The 22,262-nt window shown below is 34.5% G+C and overlaps 1 protein-coding gene across 1 annotated transcript; it reads left to right on the plus strand.

Moving 5' to 3' along the window:
- The first annotated feature begins 461 nt into the window (after positions 1-461).
- On the plus strand, positions 462-7,016 carry AN3 (SSXT family protein). The gene is made up of 4 exons (XM_086428759.1): positions 462-735; positions 5,024-5,100; positions 5,616-5,700; positions 6,363-7,016. The coding sequence occupies exons 1-4, from the start codon at positions 655-657 to the stop codon at positions 6,711-6,713; spliced, it is 594 nt and encodes a 197-aa protein (XP_086284885.1). The 5' UTR covers positions 462-654; the 3' UTR covers positions 6,714-7,016.
- Positions 7,017-22,262: the final 15,246 nt, after the last annotated feature.

Here is a 22,262-nt window from a genome sequence, read left to right on the forward strand (position 1 = left end):
CATTAATGACATGGAGGTGTGCACAGAATCATAGATGCTTTTCACTCACCTTGACGAAAAGCATTTATAGTTACGTACACACATCCACATCCACAAGTGTGAAAGGATGCATATAATAAATGGTTGAAACAATATTACCATAGCAATTGAAGTTGGGATCTTAATAAGTTGGAAATAATAAGATCATAGAAATGGGTTCAATCTCCTTACTAAAATAAAATACATAAAGACAAGCTTAGCCACAAATATTTCCCTGAATTCTTCATGTGATTTCAAATTTTCTTCTCTTCAATCATTTTCGTTGGTACATTAGCTTACAGTCCGAAACTATATATCACTCGGACACGTAATTAACTGGCTTTTAAAACCAAACATATTTTCATCCTTGGAAAGTACAAATGAACCACGTTAATATTTAGGTGCGGTGTGGAATCCTTTCTCTTTCATCCTCACTGTTATCATCACTATTTTGTTTCTCTCTCTCTCTCACGTGACTCACTGAAGGGTGTTAAAACCCAGAACCCTCTATCTTTCTCTCTCTTACTCTGTGTGTCTGTAGTGTTTTCAACTTGTAAGTTGTGACAGAGCAAGAAAAGAAAAGCATCTCAAACAGTACTGAAAGAAAAAGACCAGAGAGAGTGAGTGAGCAAAGAAATGCAACAACACCTCATGCAGATGCAACCCATGATGGCATCCTATAATCCCAACAATGTCACTACTGATCACATTCAACAGGTCTCAACCTTTTTTATTTCTTCATTTTTAAGCTTTTTATGTTCTTTTCTGCTTCTTTATCTGGGCTTTTCAAGCTTGTTTGTTGAGTTCTGTTTAGTGGGTACCTGTTGTTTTCATGTTTCTTAGCTTTTATTCAAATGGGTTTTTAAGCTTTTTATGTTCTTTTCTGCTTCTTTATCTGGGCTTTCAAGCTTGTTTGTTGAGTTTTGTTTAGTGGGTACCTGTTGTTTTCATGTTTCTTAGCTTTTATTCAAATGGGTTTTTCTTGTTTCTTAGTTTGATGCTCCTTCTACTTATAAACTGATCTGTTGGGTTGTATTTGGGAGGAATATTGGTAGGTTTTTAGGCCTTTTCCCACTAATTTTCTTATGTGGGTTGTTGGGTGTTTGTACTTTAGGGTTTATGATGTAGATGGTTTTTTATGCTTCTCATCACTACTAGTTTTATTGTCTCCATTGTTTTTTTGTTTTTCCCTTTTTATTTTAAAATAAATGCTCAACTTCAAAATGATTTGTTCCCTCTTTTGGCCTGCTTTCTTGATTAAAGATGGTAGATGGCAAAGTAAGATTGGGGATTAGGGTGTCTCTTCTCATTTACTTTTAAACATAGAGCATGCATGCCAATTGAAAAAATGCATTTTTATTGTAAAAGGAAATATTTTCTGTTTGAACAAACCCTTGATGTGTAGCAACTCTCATGAAAAAAAAATCCAGTTTTTAAAGAATCAAAGTTTAAGACTTTGTTCTGATAGTTTGTTTCCATTTTAAGCTGAGAAGTTTGGGACTTATCTTTTAGGTGTTAAGTTTGTGAAGTTTTTGGTTGTTGAAAGCCAAGGATTTGCTTGGCTACAGGAAGATTCTGTCCAATCGTTTTGGACTACAGAGTAAGAGCTGAGGGATATGCTATACCATGTTTGGTGGAAAACTGTGTTTCCACCAAAAATCTATTTTCTTCTTTTTGATGGATGAAGAAACACTCAGCCATAGATATATACATCCATCATCCATGCAGTCTAATTTGCCCCAAATTTTTTGATAGTTAGAGGTGTCTCTGGTTTCAGGGGATTATTCTTGGCAAGAATGTTAATCTTTCTTTTATGGATAGATAATTGTTAGTGAAACGTTGAGCTTGATTTATCAAGCCAGTCATGTTTCATTTAATCCTCTAAATCCAAACCATGCTTCTAGGTTTTTAATTGTCTAGCTATCCTCCAAATTTGTGCATCTATGTCATTGTTGTCGGAAAGCATATTTTGTTGTTTATTGTCGTCTTTTTACATTTTTTTTAATTCTAAAAGGTAGAGATTTTTTCTTGGATTGTCTATGTATATAATTGCTTTGATGAGTGTTGGATTCTTCAAACAATATCTTGTCATTTGCTTGGCCTCTATGGGATTCATTTTTTAATTGGTAAATTGGACTTGAACCCCACGACTTCAAGGTTTCGCGATATATTTACAATAAATTGAGCCATGTGTCCAAAGCTCAATGGGATTCATGCAGTGTTAGTAATATATACACTGGTTAAGAGGGGTTTTCAAGGGAAAAAATGTAATTTTATTATAGAAGACGGGAAATATATCGGGGCCAAGGAGGTCCCCATGGTATAACATGATCTTTACATAGATATCCCCCTCTAAAAACAAAATCTTCAAAAAAGAACACCCTTAAACTCCTTACACGTGAGACACCAAAAGTATAGCAAAAGGTGCTAATGAATAACCTCTTGAATAGAATGCTCCTTCCCTTCAAAAACACGGTGGTTTTTCTACTTTTAGATGCCCCAACAAATGGAAAACAGAGCCAGCCCCATCAAATATTCTCCACCCCAAAACAATGACAAAACAAATATTGGAGAGCACCCATAATGATTGAGAAGATACATGAAATAAATTCAAGTCTTCGAAGCAAAACTGCAATGGATTAGGAGGTGGCTGACAGAATCACCAATAGGAAGGCCCATGGGACAGTGGTCACCAAGAGCGACTCCTTGAGCTATGATAGTATCCTTGGTTAAGAGTTCAGCTGTACATTTGACATATTCTGCTTTCATACTAAAGTTTCCTAAAAAACAATATTTTTTTTGCTATTTTTATTGGGCAAGAAATCAATAGTAAAACAAGTCTCGTCTCTAGGAACTGTGTTTCATCTTCCTTCAACCATATTTTTAGCGAACATGTCAAACATCGGTTGTTAGATTGTTCAATTTTTCTACTTCAGCCTTTTCTTATCTGGATCAACATTTTTATTTATGACTTAGGATCCAAAACGGTGTCTCATTCCTATAAAATAGCAACGTGTCTATGTGGCACACTTCAGCTGGAGTTTAAAACACCTTGGACTCCTAACCAAGTTGTGTGCGCAACCCAATGTGTATATTTTCCAATCCAAACGTGCCATGTAGACACCGTTCTTATGTATAGGAACGGGACACTGTACTAGATCGTGACTAACAGACCATGTGGGGCAAGATATATAGACTTGGTTCTATACAATAATGGTATTATCCCTAGGTTAAACTTTTGAACTTTTTTTATTATTATTTTAATTTCCATTTGGTGTTACATATGCACAACTCATACTCTCAAAAGCATTGTCTTTAACCATGTGGATAGAGAATAAGAATTTGGAAGTTAGGGTAAGGAGTCAAATATTGAAAAGGAGTGAATATTTTGTAGGAATTCAATGACTCCTCTACTGAGCTTGCTATCCATTATGATTTATTAATTGGAGAAATTTGGTGTATCTTCCTCGGTGGTTCTTTAAGAAATGTTCATACAATCTTATGTGATATGCTCTTAAAAGTGATCATCCAATGAGATCTATATCTGCATTGATTTCTGATTTGCATGTCAAAGATAAATGCAGGAACAGGATAATGATTTGCTATTTTTGTTGTTTCTAGAATTTGAAAAATTATCAATTAATTTCCCCAATTATTTATGCATTTTTAACATAGTTGCTTGAAATCATATTTCTATGTTGCAACTTTTTAAAATTGCCATTGGTTTATTTTCGTTATGTTATATTCATCTTTCATATTAAAAAGTAGGGCCCTTTCAATCTTTGATGGGTATTTTGATTGATAATCAACTTTTCATAATTTGTCTATCTTTAAATACATTTTTAACCATATTGGTAATTCTAATGCATTATTTATGACTCGCCTTATTGACTTACAGTCACAAAGTCAACTTGACTTGAAAGATGTTTCATTCAAGTCAATTTTATTGGATAGTGGACTGGATGATTTTGTAGTTGCAAAAAGTGAGTCATGCAATCTGACAGGTCCTTAAACTATGTTACAGACAACCTCAAAATGATACCATTCTCATATTAGACAGACCATTTTTAAGTGTAAATGCCTTGCCCATGATGTACCTTGGTCAATTTCGAGCTTCTAAGATTTATGGCAAGTTTTGAATTGCCATTTTTGTGCCATAATATCATCTTGAATGATTTATTTTTCAAAAATATCTTTTTTTAACCAAACAGGTCGTCAGAGTTCAGACTGTATTAAATAAAATATGAAAGAAAAATCTGATATCCAAACCTAGAAATGAACAATGAAAATGTTGTGGTAGCCCAGAACATCGATTAAGATGGTTTGGTCATGTACAAAAGGCCTATTACAGTCCTAGTTAGAAGAAATGTGCAAATTGAAGGTTCTGAAAGAGTGATGGGAAGACTGAAAAGAATGTGGATTGTGGCAGTAAGAGTGGATATGAACATTTGAAGAAAGCATGGCTTCAGACATGATTGAATGGAGAAGCAATATCTGTTCAAAACTAATTAGAAGCTATAAAACATGCCAACAGCAGAATGATGACCCCTTAAGTATGTCCTCATCACTACTTATCTCTAGCTTTGTAGTTTTTTGCTCTACTTGTTCGCTTGCAAAGTCCAAAACGTCACTTGTTCTGCCTTTGGAGCGATTTCAGATTTGAGCTTGCATTTTCTTTGACCGTTGGAATATTGTATGTATCAACAATCCAACGAATCGAGAGTTTTGATAGTCACTTGGTTGATATGCTCATTAGTGTCCAACTCTCATACTCACGGTTTTGGGAGAGTGGTGGAGGGGACGAAGTGTACTACACTTTTCTAATTAAAAAAAGTTTCATTGTGAAAAATAAATGTGGATTCTTTTGGTTAACAGTTGATTGCTTCCTTTTAATGCTTCTGCTCACCTTCCAAAGCCATTTGTTTGATCAGTAGATTTCCTTGTATTTTAATTTAACCATATTTTGTTTCCTTGTTATTGTCTCATGCTTGATTTACGTGCACAGTATCTTGATGAGAACAAGTCATTGATTCTGAAGATTCTCGAGAATCAGAATTCGGGAAAACTGAGTGAATGTGCTGAGTAAGTTGGCCTAACTCATTTAAAAAAAAAAATTTATTGGCTTTAACATATTTTGGTAATACAGAATGATCGAGTAGCATTTATACCAGTTTTATTTGTAATTCTTCTTCAGCTAATGCCAATTCCTTGGTTGTCGTAATTTTTCAGAAGTTGGTAGATGGTTTTTAGACTAGTAGTATTTTATCCAACCGGAAGAACAAAATTCTCACATATATTTAGCAATTTATTATCATTCATTTTTACCAAAAGAATTGAGTGGTTCCTTAGAGCTTGCATAACAAGCTTATATATGGTTCAATCAATTCATGTTTCAGCTGGATATCTCATCATCATAATATCTTTTCTTTTTCTTTTTTAATTGATAGCTGGCATCTTATTCATGGCCTTGTTCTCTATGAGTTTGTACGGGTATTCATGTTTATGCTTTTTTTTCCGCGAATCAATTATTATTGTCAGTTTGTTTTTTCTTCATGACCTCTTTTATCATTGTCGGTGCTCCTTTGATGCTATTGCAGAAACCAAGCAAAGCTTCAGCGAAACCTTATGTATTTAGCTGCCATTGCTGATTCTCAACCCCAGCCGCCCACCATGCATGCTCAGGTACAAGTTGGTTTCTCCTCATATTCTACTCATAAATCTGTCATCATTGTTGAGGGTACTTGTGCGATTTGAAACTTCAGCGATTAAAACAATAAAATAAAAACTCGTCTTTTTCAAAGAAACACCTTGTTACTTTTGAAACTCGTTTTTTAACATTTCACACATTTTAAAAAATAATAATAATAATAAAACCCCTATGATTTATTTTTTTAGTCTTATGGTTGTTTGTGATTTAATTCATAAATATTGTTTAATATGGGATTTGATGATAATGTCTTGATATGATTTTTTTTAATTTTTTCAGTAGTGTCTTATTTTGCTCAAATGATTTGTTGATGGTTAAACTTGTTTTAGCATCATATAATGTATAATTATGTGTGAAAACATGATATCATGCATAGATATTCAATAGTGTTAATATAATGGAAACTTAGAATGAATGTCTAATGTATTATATTTTTTTTAATATAATTTCTAATATATATATATATATATATATATTTTTTTTTTTTTTTTTTTCGTTTTTTTTTTTTTTGTTTTGTTCTCGTTTTTTCCAAAGTTTTCCCTTGTCATTTTAAACCTGTATTCTGACTTGGTGACCATGCTCAACTGTTGGTAATATTAAAAAAAATTCATGAGAAATATCACCATCTCTTCTACAGTTTCCCAATGCCGCCATGCAGCAGGGCCCACACTATATGCAGCATCAGCAAGCCCAACAGATGACCCCACAGTCCCTCATGGCTGCCCGATCCTCAATGTTGTACTCCCAGCAATCTATGTCTGCACTGCAACAACAGCAAGCCTTGCATAGCCAGCTTGGCATGAGCTCAGGAGGTAGTGGTGGACTTCACATGATGCACAATGAGGGGAGTGTTGGCGGCAATGCTGCTCTCACAGCCGGTGGTTATACTGATTACAATCGCAACCCCACTGGCGAGGGTGCAAATAAAGAAATGGGGACAACTGGTTCTGCTGATGGGCGACGTGAGACTGAAGGAGGGGGAAACTAGAAGGTGATGATGATGATGATGAGTTCATTGATAACATCTGAACTATGTTAGGGTGGGTTTAGACTTTAGAGTTTTGGACTAAGTTTTGATGGGCTAATGATCTGATCTGATAATGGTAGATACTCCTAAACTGGTTTGCTTGTGTGCAAGTGTTATCTTGTAAATTTTATGTTGTTGAATGTCTGATGATGCGATTTGCTCGCGTCGACTTTGTTTACTATGTGGTGTTTGTTTCTCTCTCTCTCTCTCTGACTAGTTTTGTGCGTTATCATCAGAGGCAGCTGTTGTCAACAGCTTTGATTATTTTGGTGATCCCTCTATCCATATTTCTTTTTTATTTTTATGCTTTATTATCTGTTGCAGCATTTGTCGAGGAAGATTGAACAATATAACAAGTTTATTTGCATGCTTTGGTTTCATCATATTTATATTTGTGGGCTGTGAGAGAATATAATTAAATATTAGGCCTATTTTAATCACTCTTTCTTCTTTCACTAAAGATAAATAGGGGAACTCAAAGTAATGGCGTTACTTTTTTTTTTTTCTAACTATTTTTTTATATTATCAATAATAGAATATTTATTAAAAAGGTAAGTGATTTAGTAAAACAACTGTAGTTCGATTAAAAAATGTAAATATTTTTATATGGGTCCTGTTTAGGTGCCAACCATTTGGCCAACAACATGGGTTAGAAGTTTCAGAATGGGTTAATTTTATGACTTGAAGAATCATGGACTGTCATTTTTTGTAAATCACTTTTGATGGGGTTAGAAGTTTTGGAATGGGCTGATTTTTGGCGAAGATGATCTCTATATGCTGAAACTTTTAACCCATGTAGGTCAAAACTTTGACCAATTTTTTTTTGTAGCAAATCAACTGATGAGATTGGAAGTTAAGGTATATTGTGGCATTTCAAAGAATCAAACAAAGCTTATATGCTCCCAAAAGTGTTTTATGGTTAGATGCCAAATGTTGGCATAAATTGAAAATGGATGAAGGTTGAATATTTGTGAGAATCTTATGTAACTTAAAAAGACTATATATTTTTTTGGGCTAAAATGCTCTTATTTATTTCTATTAATGACTAAAATGGGAAATAAAATATTTTTACTATAATTATTTTATCATGTCCAACACGCCGGTCATGTATGAATGTATATAACATCGATTATCACAAGGTTTGTTGAATGGTTAGGAAGGTTCATTAGCCAATTAGGACACGATATTGGCTTTTGCATATTATATTTTATAACATAAACTATAATATTTCTTTGCTAGCCAGGCTTAGTCTTTGTTATATGTATCCTGATGAGAAGAAGAAGAAGAAGGTTTAAAAGAAAGGCAAATGGCGAATCATCCATGTTTGAATGTAACATCTGATGATCACAAGTATTCTTCCCCAATTCCTTTGATTGGCTTATATACAGCGGCAGCCACTTTGGTATGTTTTCTATTTATGATTTTTGATGTGTTCCATGCACTTCATCAGAAGAAACCATGGATACCTTGTCGATTCTTCTCTCTCAACTCACTTATACTAACTCTTCTTGGAATAGCAACAAAACTCCCTGTAGATCTCACCACTGCGATGCCTTCTGCTCATGATCAACTATCCAAACTTTCTGGTAGTGTCTTGATATGTATCTCCATGGGTTTTTTCTTACCTTCACTTGGAGCTCAGAGTCACTATGAACGTCTTTCCAACATGGCCTCCCTGACCATCTTTGTAATAGCCATTGTTGTCAATGTTAGTATACAAATGGTTACAAGGGTGATCTTCGCATTCATTGTAGAACATGTCATAATCTTGTCTTGTATGGTGCTTTTGCTAATTGCATTATGGGATTCTACTTTTAGACTTCATTTTACTTCTGATATTTACCTTGATGATTTAAAAGAGCGACTTGAAAAGGGCGACCCTCAAAGTTCGGCGAACAACTGTTTGATTTATCGAATGAAGTTGTTTTATGTATCCAGTTATGGAAACAACCCTCAATTAGCACTCAACGGTACCCCACCTGGTATGACTTTGTGCATGATTCCCACACTTTGCACAGTAGTTTTTTCCCAAGCTGCAATTAAATCCCTTGTTCTTAATAATAAGATGGAGTTTGGTTCTGGAGTTTCGGATTACAAATGGTCAATATGGATGGTTGTTGTGACTCAGATTTTTTCCATCGCAGTAGGTTGTATAGCAACTGGCTTTAGATGGCTTACCGTGGTGAGCAACCTTGACATTGAAGAAGACGATGACTTAAGAGGACCAGATGAACCATATATCCATATTGCATCAAGGTTCAAAGGCTTAAGAATGAGTCGGAATGTCAAATTTGGCATTGTTGTTTGTCTTTCAGAGGTCGTCATTGTGACCCTATTGCCTTTTATTTTGACATGGTTAGCAGCATATGTGATGGGAGTCACTAAAACATGCTTGGCTAATAAACTGAGAAATGGTGACACCACAGATTTGATGAGAGAAGAAAAATTCTATTTCTATGAGACAGGATTGATCAGATGGATACAAAGGAAAGGTGAGGAGGATATGAAGAGGTTGTTGGAGATATATCAAATCAATTCTCCAACTCGTATCTTCCAACTCTTCTGCAAAACTACTCCATCTCAAGAGTCTCTTATTAACAAATTTCAAGTTTCTTCAGAAAATAGGATATCTTGCCTTTCAACTGTGATCCTCGTAAGAATGGCTATTGTTTCATTGCCAGATACTCTCAGTGCTTCTCTAATTCACACCTTAGATGAAGTCTTCGAAATCATTTATTTCATCGACAAGAAAATGAATGTCGTAAATCTTCGTAACAAAGTTAAATGGATGACGGCAAAATATATGTGGGAACATAAGGGATGCATCAAATTGTCAGTAAAGAAACAGTGTTCCGAACTTCTTATGAGATCTATGGATGGAGGATTTCATTCTCACTCTCAATCTCAATTGGACTTAAACGATGCACTTAGGATTATTGAAGAAATACCATTGAAACATGATATGATAAATATGGTTGTATGTCACGACGTAGATGCCATCAATGAATTTATCATGAAGTGTCAACCGTGCACATCAATCAATGAGTTATACAATCACATCGAGCAACTATTTGTGGACATGTTACATTTTTTCTTCTCTCAACTCCCACATGCCATAATCAAGGATATTGTTGAGAGTCCCAACGATGAATGCGAAGAGAAGGCAAGGCGCTCCATGAAATTCCTATGCAAACTTGCACAATTGGAGGACAAAGTTCACTGGTCATTTCCTATTGGAACTGGCATTACTAGCTTGATAAGCCCTCAATTTCTTGCTAGAGATGCTCATGATCACATCGAACCATCTGAAAGCAATGCATCTACACATCTTGCGCTTCAGGTAGTTGAAGATGGTGAAATTCAAGAGCATGCTTAAACATCATGGACTTCCAAAGGCAATAATGAAGGTATGTGTCTTTTTTATTTGATAGTATCAAGAAGAAGAATTTCACTTCTTGTGTATTTTGGCCCGTTGTTATTATAAAAAAAAAAAGTCATGATAATATGACGTCCCTCTCTGACATATGCCCCCATCAAAGAACCATAGATCATTTGCCTTGAGATACATAAGAAAAAGATTTATGATTATGCGTATCCCAAGACAAATGATCTACAGTTCTATGATGGGAGTGTATGTCAAAGGGGTGTCACGAAATCATTACACAAAAAAAAAAAGTCTTTTATCTTTGAAATATCAACTTATGTAGGGGTGTCAATGGGTCGGTTCTTATTCGGCTCCTAAGGAACTTTGAACCATAACCATTATATTAGTTTAGTTCCAGTTCTTGTTGGTTCTGGATCCAATTCTAAAATAAATTTAAATAGAATTGTAACTGCCAAAAATCACAGGCACCCATCGGTTCTATTTCTCAAAAATTGAATGAAGAAAAAAAGTATTTCAAATCATCATAAATAAAAAAAAAAAAATTCCTTTCAAGAAATTAACATATTATCAACAACATTGTTAACTTAGTTATAATTAAGATACAAATTAATTATTTTTTTCAAAAATAAAATTTTATTTTTCTTAAAAGTAATAATTTTTTAGAAGAGTAACTCATTTTTAGTTTCAATCGATAATTTATATGAAAAATTGAAGAATTTTATATAACATGTATTTATTTTTGAAATAAAAAAATACCTTAAATCATTTATAATATGAAAATAAATCGGTTCCAGGTACTAGCGGGTATCTATTAGATAAAACCTAATGATTCTAGATTCTATCGGTTCGGTTCCATTTTAGACCTGACTTTAATCGATTCTAATAAAAAAAGATCCCGAACCAGGGTATTTGGCTCCGATTCTAATTCAATTTCAGTTAAATAAGTACTCATTGACATCCGTAAACTTAAGCAATTGTTCAACCACCAAATATATATATATATGGGGGGCGTGCAATGGCCAACTTTTTGGCAAAACATTTTTCAAAACATGAGTTAGAGGTTTTGGAATGGGCTGATTTTTGGTGCGGATGATCTCAACGGTGAGGAGATCATCCTCACCAAAAATCAGCCCATTCCAAAACTTCTAACCCCATCAAAAACAGTTTACAAAAAATGGACGGTCCACGATTTTTCAGCATGTAAACATGGGTTAGAAGTTTTGGAATGGGCTGATTTTTGGTGACGATGATCTCTATGATTAGAAGATCATCCTCCCCAAAAATCAGCCCATTCCGAAATGTTTAGCCCCATGTTTACAAGTTGAAAAATCGTGGACCGTCCATTTTTTGTAAATGATTTTTGATGGGGTTAGAAGTTTTGGAATGAGCTAATTTTTGGTGAGGATGATCATCCTCACCAAAAATCAGCCCATTCCGAAACTTCTAACCCATGTAGGACAAAACGCGTTTGTTAAAGTGTGTGGTAAAACTTAGGGTGCCGAACGGGACCCTATATATATATAGGGTGGCGTTCGGAGGCTCTAAAGAGAGCTAAACATTTTTCAAAACATGGGTTAAAATTGGAATTGGCTGATTTTTTGTGAGGATGATCTCTATGATGAGGAAATTATCCTCACCAAAAATCAGATCGTTCTGAAACTTCTAACCCTATCAGAAGTGATTTACAAAAATCGGACGGTTCATGATTCTTCAACTTGTAAATTAGGGTTAGAAGTTTTGAAATAAATTGATTTTTGGTGAGGATTATCTTTTCATCATAGAGGGCATACTCACAAAAAATCAGCTCATTCCAAATATATATATAAAAGCAAGTAAAGTATATTATAACAACCTTTGGTTATTAGTGAAAATAAATATACACGAATCCACCTCTAGAAATAATGAAACAAATATGCTGATTAATTTCATCTTGAAAATCTTGTTCGTCCACCTCTCTAAGGAACTCACTACTACACATGAGTGTGTATTTTGGAGACCCCACCACTCTATTGGTCCACGTGTACGATCCTACTCCCTACTTTCTCTCCTTCACGTTAGATTTACTTTCTTTCCGAAAATAACCTTACACTAGTCAATTAATTAATTAAGAGAAAAAAAGGAAAATGCTGAAGTAACGCTAAAATGACATCCCTGCTACCTATTAGAATATCATATATTATTATTATTATTATATATAATTTTTTATTTAATTCAAATATTAATTTTTTATTAATCTTAATATAATAATTATCTTTCTTATTATATTATAATTATATTATAAGACACTACGTAGGTCGAACCCTCCGTAATCGATCAATGGGAACCTCGAAGCTGTCTGGGGTAGGAATAAACTCATATTAGGCATTGTCGCAACCTCAACTGGTAGCTGACGTGGATGTGTTTACGGATCATAGATTTTGTTCATTGAGATACGAGTGAGAAGAATCTATGGTTCTAGGCACACCAATGTCCCAACAGATGTCAATTTCAATGGTACTTCACCACGGCTCGAGAAAAAAAAAAAAAAGAAGAAGAAATAATAATTATTATTAATTATTAATTATTAAAAATAATAATTTTTATGAATTTAGAAAAAAAAAAAAGTAATAAACCGGCGGTTGGACTGCACGTTTCCAAGCTGACGAAAATACCCCCATGAAAATCGTCAGTCCAACTGTTGATTTTCAAATTGACGAAAATACCCCATAAAAGTCGGTGTTCCAACTGTCGGTTTTCATTCCTCTTAAACATCGGTGGCCCAACTGTCGATTGCCATCAATTTTTGCACAAATTATATATCTCTCACTTACCCCATTCATACTTCTTTTATTGTCTTCTTCTCTCTCAACTTTTATTGTCTTTTTCTCGTTGTTGAGAATTTTTTTACAACATTTTTCTAGTTTGGGATTTTTTTTTCTGGGTACTCTATGATCAAAATTTTACTTATCAAAAATTTTAAAGTTGCACACTTACTCTATAATGTTTGCCCACAATGTAAATTACTGTTGTTTTGCCTATGTTTATATTTTAGTTTTTCCACAAGGTAAAAACATTGATGGAAAAAGAATTTACGTGTGTTAGTCTTGCAAGAAATGTGGTCATTTTGTAATAGAATGTCCGAAGAGAGTTTCATGCCCCAAATGTCATGTAGGAACGATCATTTCCTTTGTCGTCAAGTTAGATACACCGAATAAAAGGTCACTCATACCAAAAATGTTTAAAAGAATGTGGTTATTTTATGTTTATCAACCAAATTGTGAAGGGACAGACATCATCAACTGATCAATCAAAACTATTCAATATTAATGAGTTTTCTCGACTTTTTAGAGAAGTAGCAAGAGTGGTATTTTCTGAAGATGTGGAGGTGAAGGTGAAAATGGATTTGACTACAACGTTTAAGAGGACTCGTGAATAAATGATATAGTTCGTAATTTATAAATTTTAGGTATTTTATTATTGTTATATGTATTTATGATGTTTTAATAATATCTAACTTATGTGAAGTGATGTTTTGTTAACATATATTCTGATTATATGGATGTAATTAATTATGTATGTATGTTATAGGGAGTGTGGAATATGTGTATTTTTTTAGTAGGGGTGCACATTGAATCAGGCCAAACCGAGAACCAAACCAAACCAATACAGTTCAGATTGGTTTGGTTCGATTTTTTCGCTCAATGATTCAACTCTGATTTACAATTTTGCAATATCAATTGATTTGATTCGATCTTTGGTTCAAGAAGTAGCCAATCTGAAAGAAAAAACACTAGAGAAATAGGTCAGATGAGAAGCTTACATTAATTCAAAATAAATATTTCATTGAAAACATATTACTAATACTAAGAGAAAGCAACATTACCAACAAGAAGTGCAACTAACAATAATAAAAAGCAACAATTAAACAAGATAGAGCAATAGAAAAAGCCAACACCAGTTACTAGGACACCTAATCCATATCACCAAAATCACTTTCATTTGTCTTATGATACAGTGAATGTAGATTATAATTGTAGACACCCCAATTTGAACGTCCCCCATCTATTTCTAAGCCCATTTAAAATCCATCATTCCTAAAACCACCCAAACCCCTTTCGTGACCCTACCTTAAATCACTCCCTAACATAAACCAATACCAACTCATCCCCTAACCGAAGCCAATTCTAATATAATTTTTAACTTAAATTACAAACTAATCCTAAGCCCAAACTAAAAAAGTCCAATTCAAACCATCCTAAAACTAAACCAATTTATATATAGACCACCATTCACCTCTCCTTGAGCCCTACCTATGAAGTCCAATCAATGCCCATTTGATGTTCACACAACATCCAATCATTACCCTCAAAAGCTACACAACCCATAGCTCAACATACACCACTTATCATCGTCAAACATAATCATTTCATCCAAACTTTTATCACAAGTCATCCCCACATCCCTTTTCCTTCATTAACTCACTTAACTCACATACCTCCATACATTTTGTCACATGTCATCATCACAGTCACCCTTCCAAAACTTAACCACCTTATCTTTTGCACAAATTATTTTTTTAACCAGACACTCACACCCTTCAACATTTACCAACACTCAATATATGTATGGATTGCCTAACCAATCTAATTGAATTCTATCTTTGGGTTCGAGTCAAAAGAAACCCATTTATCCTTTTTCTCCATTTACCCCTCCCTAACATTAAAATTTCAAGCAATACATGCTTAAACCTCATGACTTTCTCTCCCATCTTCTAACCTTGACCATTTTAACCTCAAAAGTAATTCTTCAACACCTATAAAATTGTCATCTCCTTCTCGAAAAGGTGATGTTGGAACTTTCCCCCGCAAGTCTCATCTCTCTCAATTTTTCATCTCAATCTCATTTACTATCAAGTCATCTCTTCAATCTAAAAATCCCTACTAATCTCTTTACTATATCTTTTATTTTCTCTCTTGGAAAAAAAAGAATTCAACATAATTTACTAATGACCTAAGAAAAAGTCTAAGTCTCAAAGTCGGTTTAGAATAGGGTTTAATTTTTGTACCTCCCTTCCTCTCCTCTCCATCTTTCTTATTTATCTTTCCTTTTCATTTCTTTAATTTTGATTTTCGAAGGCCTTAGGATGCGATGAATACCCTCCCCTACTTCTGGTAGATCGGAGTTCAGTTCGATCAAAAGTCTAGGGGTTGTAGTCATTTAAAAAAATAAAAAAAAAATCAATTTTAACCCTCAAACACTTTGTGCACCCACCACAAAACTTATTTTGGGACTAAAGGAGATTGGGCATTTCTCTTGTTTATTTCTATTAATGACTAAAATGGGAAATAAAATATTTTTAATATAATTATTTTATTATGTCCAACACGCCGGTCATGTATGAATGTGTATAACATCAATTATCACAAGGTTTGTTGAATGGTTAGGAAAGTTCATTAGCCAATTAGGACGCATTGACTTCTGCAAATGATATTTTATAACATAAACTATTATATTTCTTTGCTAGCCAGGTTTAGTCTTTGTTAAATGCATCCTGATGAGAAGAAGAAGAAGAAGAAGAAGAAGCAGCAGAAGGTTTAAAAGAAACGCAAATGGCGAATCATTCTTGTTTGAATGTAACATCTGATGATCACAAGTATTCTTCTCCAATTCCTTTGATTGGCTTATATACAGCGGCAGCCACTTTGGTATGTTTTCTATTTATGATTTTTGATGTGTTCCATGCACTTCATCGGAAGAAACCATGGATTCCTTGTCGATTCTTCTCTCTCAACTCACTTACACTAACTCTTCTTGGAATAGCAACAAAACTCCCTGTAGATCTCACCACTGCGATGCCTTCTGCTCATGATCAACTATCCAAACTTTCTGGTAGTGTCTTGATATGTATCTCCATGGGTTTTTTCTTACCTTCACTTGGAGCTCAGAGTCACTATGAACGTCTTTCCAACATGGCCTCCCTGACCATCTTTGTAATAGCCGTTGTTGTCAATGTTAGTATACAAATGGTTACAAGGGTGATCTTCGCATTCATTGTAGAACATGTCATAATCTTGTCTTGTATGGTGCTTTTGCTAATTGCATTATGGGATTCTACTTTTAGACTTCATTTTACTTCTGATATTTACCTTGATGATTTAAAAGAGCGACTTGAAAAGGGCGACCCTCAAAGTTCGGCGAACAACTGTTTGATTTATCGAATGAAGTTGTTTTATGTATCCAGTTATGGAAACAACCCTCAATTAGCACTCAACGGTACCCCACCTGGTATGACTTTGTGCATGATTCCCACACTTTGCACAGTAGTTTTTTCCCAAGCTGCAATTAAATCCCTTGTTCTTAATAATAAGATGGAGTTTGGTTCTGGAGTTTCGGATTACAAATGGTCAATATGGATGGTTGTTGTGACTCAGATTTTTTCCATCGCAGTAGGTTGTATAGCAACTGGCTTTAGATGGCTTACCGTGGTGAGCAACCTTGACATTGAAGAAGACGATGACTTAAGAGGACCAGATGAACCATATATCCATATTGCATCAAGGTTCAAAGGCTTAAGAATGAGTCGGAATGTCAAATTTGGCATTGTTGTTTGTCTTTCAGAGGTCGTCATTGTGACCCTATTGCCTTTTATTTTGACATGGTTAGCAGCATATGTGATGGGAGTCACTAAAAAATGCTTGGCTAATAAACTGAGAAATGGTGACACCACAGATTTGATGAGAGAAGAAAAATTCTATTTCTATGAGACAGGATTGATCAGATGGATCCAAAGGAAGGGTGAGGAGGATATGAAGAGGTTGGTGGAGATATATCAAATCAATTCTCCAACTCGTATCTTCCAACTCTTCTGCAAAACTAATCCATCTCAAGAGTCTCTTATTAACAAATTTCAAGTTTCATCAGAAAATAGGATATCTTGCCTTTCAACTGTGATACTTGTAAGAATGGCTATTGTTTCATTGCCAGATACTCTCAGTGCTTCTCTAATTCACACCTTAGATGAAGTCTTCGAAATCATTTATTTCATCGACAAGAAAATGAATGTCGTAAATCTTCGTAACAAAGTTAAATGGATGACGGCAAAATATATGTGGGAACATAAGGGATGCATCAAATTGTCGGTAAAGAAACGGTGTTCCGAACTTCTTATGAGATCTATGGATGGAGGATTTCATTCTCACTCTCAATCTCAATTGGACTTAAACGATGCACTTAGGATTATTGAAGAAATACCATTGAAACATGATATGATAAATATGGTTGTATGTCACGACGTAGATGCCATCAATGAATTTATCATGAAGTGTCAACCGTGCACATCAATCAATGAGTTATACAATCACATCGAGCAACTATTTGTGGACATGTTACATTTTTTCTTCTCTCAACTCCCACATGCCATAATCAAGGATATTGTTGAGAGCCCCAACGATGAATGCGAAGAAAAGGCAAGGCGCTCCATGAAATTCCTATGCAAACTTGCACAATTAGAGGACAAAGTTCACTGGTCATTTCCCATTGGAACTGGCATCACTAGCTTGATAAGCCCTCAAGTTCTTGCTAGAGATGCTCATGATCACATCGAACCATCTGAAAGCAATGCATCTACACATCTTGCGCTTCAGGTAGTTGAAGATGGTGAAATTCAAGAGCATGCTTAAACATCATGGACTTCCAAAGGCAATAATGAAGGTATGTGTCTTTTTTATTTGATAGCATCAAGTAGAAGAATTTCGCTTCTTGTGTATTTTGGCCCATTGTTACATTTTTTTTTTTAAGTCATGATAATATGACGCCCCTCTACGACATATGCCCCCATCAAAGAACCATAGACCATTTGCCTCGAGATACACAAGAAAAAGATTAATGATTATGTGTATCCCAAGACAAATGATTTACAGTTCTGTGATGGGAGCGTATGTCAAAGGGGTGTCACGAAATCATTACACAAAAAAAAAAAAAATTAAATAAATAAATAAATCTTTAATCTTCAAAATATCAACTTATGTAGCGGTATCAATGGGTCGGTTCTTGTTCAGTTTCTAAGGAACTTAGAACCATAACCATTATATTAATTCAATTATGGTTCTTGTAGGCTCCGAATCCGAGTCCAAAATAAATGTAAATACAATTGGAACTACCAAAAATCACAGGCACCCATCGGTTCCAGTTCTCAAGAATTGAATAAAGAAAAAAAGTATTTCAAATCATCATAAAAATAAAATAAAAAATCCTTTCAAGAAATTAACATATTATTTACAACATTGTTAACTTAGTTATAATTAAGATACAAATTAATTATTTTTTTCAAAAATATAATATTATCTTTCTTAAAAGTAATAATTTTCTAGAAGAATAACTCATTTTAAGTTTCAATCAATAATTTATATGAAAAATTGAAGAATTTTAGATAACATGTATTTATTTTTGAAATAAAAAAATACATTAAATCATTTATAATATGAAAATAAATGACAAAATAAATCGGTTTCGAGTACCTGCGGGTATCTATTAGATAGAACCTAACGATTCTAGTTCCTATCGGTTCGGTTTTATTTTAGACCCGACTATAATCAGTTCTAATAAAAAAGGATCCCGAATTGGGGTATTTGACTCCGATTCTAGTTTGGTTTCTGTAAAATAGGTACCCATTGACATCCCTAAACTTAAGCAATTGTTTAACCACCAAATATATATCTAGGGAAATGTTCCAAACATTTTTCAAAACATGGATTAGAAGTTTTGAAATGGGCTGATTTTTGGTGAGGATGATCTCTACGGTGAGGAGATCATCATCACAAAAAATCAGCCCATTCCAAAACTTCTAACCCCATCAAAAATAGTTTACAAAAAATGGACGGTCCACGATTTTTCAACTTGTAAACATGGGGCTAGAAGTTTTGGAATGGGCTGATTTTTGGTGAGGATGATCTCCTCACCGTAGAGATCATCCTCACCAAAAATCAGCCCATTCCAAAACTTCCAACCCATGTAGGACAAAAATAGTTGGTTAATATATATACATATATACATATATATATATATAGGTCTCGTTCCCCACCCTAAGCTTTACCCTACACTTTAACAAACGTGTTTTGTCCTACATGGGTTAGAAGTATTGGAATGGGCTGATTTTTGGTGAGGATGATCTCTATGGTGAGGAGATCATCCTCACCAAAAATCAATTCATTCCAAAACTTCTAACCCCATCAAAAATGGTTTACAAAAAATGGACGGTCCACAATTTAACTTGTAAACATGGGGTTAAAAATTTTGGAATTGCCTGATTTTTGGTGAGGATGATCTTCTAATTATAGAGATCATCCTCACCAAAAATCAGCCCATTCCAAAACTTCTAACCCATATAGGACAACACACGTTTGTTAAAGTGTAGGGTAAAGCTTAGAGTGTTGAACATTTCCCTATATATATGGGTCCCGTTCAGCACTCTAAGCTTTACCACACACTTTAACAAACGTGTTTTGTCTTACATGGGTTAGAAGTTTTGGAATGGGCTGATTTTTCGTGAGGATGATCTCTATGGTGAGGAGATCATCCTCACCAAAAATCAGCTCATTCCAAAACTTCTAACCCCATCAAAAATGATTTACAAAAAATGGACGGTCCACGATTTTTCAACGTGTAAACATGGGGCTAAACAATTCGGAATGGGCTGATTTTTGGTGAGGATGATCTCTATGGTGAGGAGATCATCCTCACCAAAAATCAGCCCATTCCAAAACTTCTAACCCATGTAGGACAAAAAACGTTTGTTAAAGTGTGTGGTAAATATATATATATGGGAAATGTTCAGCACCCTAAGTTTTACCGCACACTTTAACAAACGTTTTTTGTCCTACATGGGTTAGAAGTTTTGGAATGGGCTGATTTTTGGTGAGAATGATCTCTATGATTAGAAGATCATCCTCCCCAAAAATCAGCCCATTCTGAAATGTTTAGCCACATGTTTACAAGTTGAAAAATCGTGGACCATCCATTTTTTGTAAATCATTTTTTATGGGATTAGAAGTTTTGGAATGAACTGATTTTTGGTGAGGATGATCTCCTCACCATAGAGATCATCCTCACCAAAAATCAGCTCATTCCGAAATTTCTAACCCATGTAGGACAAAACGCATTTGTTAAAGTGTGTGGTAAAACTTAGGGTGTCGAACGGGACCCTATATATATATATATATATATATATATATAGAACAGCGTTATTACGACCCCCTTTGCGACCCCCTTTGCGACACACCTTTTTGTCTTATATGGGAAAAAATGTTTGGAATGGGCTGATTTTTTGTGAGGATGATCTCTATGGTGAGGGGATCATCCTGGCAAAAAATCAGCCCATTCCAAAACTTCTAGACCGTCCGATTTTTGTTGAAAAATTATAGACCGTCCAATTTTTGTAAATCAATTTTGATGGGGTTAGAAGTTTTGGAATGGGATGATTTTTTGCCAGGATGATCCCCTCACCATAGAGATCATCCTCACAAAAAATCAGCCCATTCCAAACATTTTTGCCCATATAAGACAAAAAGGTGTGTCGCAAAGGGGGTCGCAAAGGGGGTCGTAATAACGTGACCCATATATATATATATATAGGGAAATGTTCAGCACCCTAAGTTTTACCACACACTTTAACAAACGTTTTTTGTCCTACATGGGTTAGAAGTTTTGGAATGAGCTGATTTTTGGTGAGGATGATCTCTATGATTAGAAGATCATCCTCCCCAAAAATCAGCCCATTCCGAAATGTTTAACCCCATGTTTACACGTTGAAAAATCGTGGACCGTTCATTTTTTGTAAATCAATTTTGATGGGGTTAGAAGTTTTGGAATGAGCTGATTTTTGGTGAGGATGATCTCCCCACCATAGAGATCATCCTCACCAAAAATCAACTCATTCCGAAACTTCTAACCCATGTAAGACAAAACGCGTTTGTTAAAGTGTGTGGTAAAACTAGGGGTGGCGAACGGGACCCATATATATATATATATATATATATATATATATATAGGTCCCGTTTAGCACCAAACATTTGGGCCAACATTTTAGCCAACCATTTTTGTCCTACATCGGTTAGAAGTTTTGGAATGGGCTGATTTTTTATGATGATGATCTCCTCACCGTAAAGATCATCCTCACAAAAAATTAGCCAATTCCAAAACTTCTAACCCATGTTTTGAAAAATGTTTGGTGCCGAATATTTCCCATATATATATATATATATATATATATAGTGTGGCGTTCGGAGGCCCTAAAGAGATTCAAACATTACGCCAAACATTTTTCAAAACATGGGTTTGAAGTTTTGGAATTGGCTGATTTTTTGAGAGGATGATCTCTATGATGAGGAAATCATTCTCACCAAAAATCAGATCATTCTGAAACTTCTAACCCTATCAGAAGTGATTTATAAAAATCGGACGGTTCATGATTCTTCAACTTGTAAATTAGGGTTAGAAATTTCATAATAAACTGATTTTTGGTGAGAATTATATTTTCATCATAGAGATTATTCTCACAAAAAATCAGCTCATTCCAATATATATATATATATATATATATATATATATATATATATATATATATATATATATATATATATATGGGAAATGTTCAGCACCCTAAGTTTTACCACACACTTTAACAAACGTTTTTTGTCCTACATGGGTTAGAAGTTTTGGAATGGGCTGATTTTTGGTGAGGATGATCTCTATGATTAGAAGATCATCCTCCCCAAAAATCAGCTCATTCCGAAATGTTTAACCCCATGTTTACACGTTGAAAAATTGTGGACCGTCCATTTTTTGTAAATCAATTTTGATGGGGTTAGAAGTTTTGGAATGAGCTGATTTTTGGTGAGGATGATCTCCTCACCATAGAGATCATCCTCACCAAAAATCAGCTCACTCCGAAACTTCTAACCCATGTAGGACAAAATGCGTTTGTTAAAGTGTGTGGTAAAACTTAGGGTGTTGAACATTTCCCATATATATATATATATATATATATATAAACAAGTAAAGTATATTATAACAACCTTTGGTTATTAGTGAATATAAATATACACGAATCCACCTCTAAAAATAATGAAACAAATATGCTGATTAATTTC

The sequence above is a fragment of the Akebia trifoliata genome, chromosome 16 (assembly GCF_017979445.1).
Source record: "Akebia trifoliata isolate Shusen 1 chromosome 16, ASM1797944v1, whole genome shotgun sequence".
In the NCBI taxonomy this organism is placed as follows: domain Eukaryota; kingdom Viridiplantae; phylum Streptophyta; class Magnoliopsida; order Ranunculales; family Lardizabalaceae; genus Akebia; species Akebia trifoliata.

What these genes read in the sequence shown, in the direction of transcription:
- AN3 (XM_086428759.1), top strand. Translation starts at nt 655, where the DNA reads ATGCAACAACACCTCATGCAGATGCAACCCATGATGGCATCCTATAAT. An exon ending in AAACTGAGTGAATGTGCTGA is followed by an intron (nt 5,101 to 5,615) that starts GTAAGTTGGCCT and finishes ATGCTATTGCAG; the next exon opens with AAACCAAGCAAAGCTTCAGC. An exon ending in CGCCCACCATGCATGCTCAG is followed by an intron (nt 5,701 to 6,362) that starts GTACAAGTTGGT and finishes TCTCTTCTACAG; the next exon opens with TTTCCCAATGCCGCCATGCA.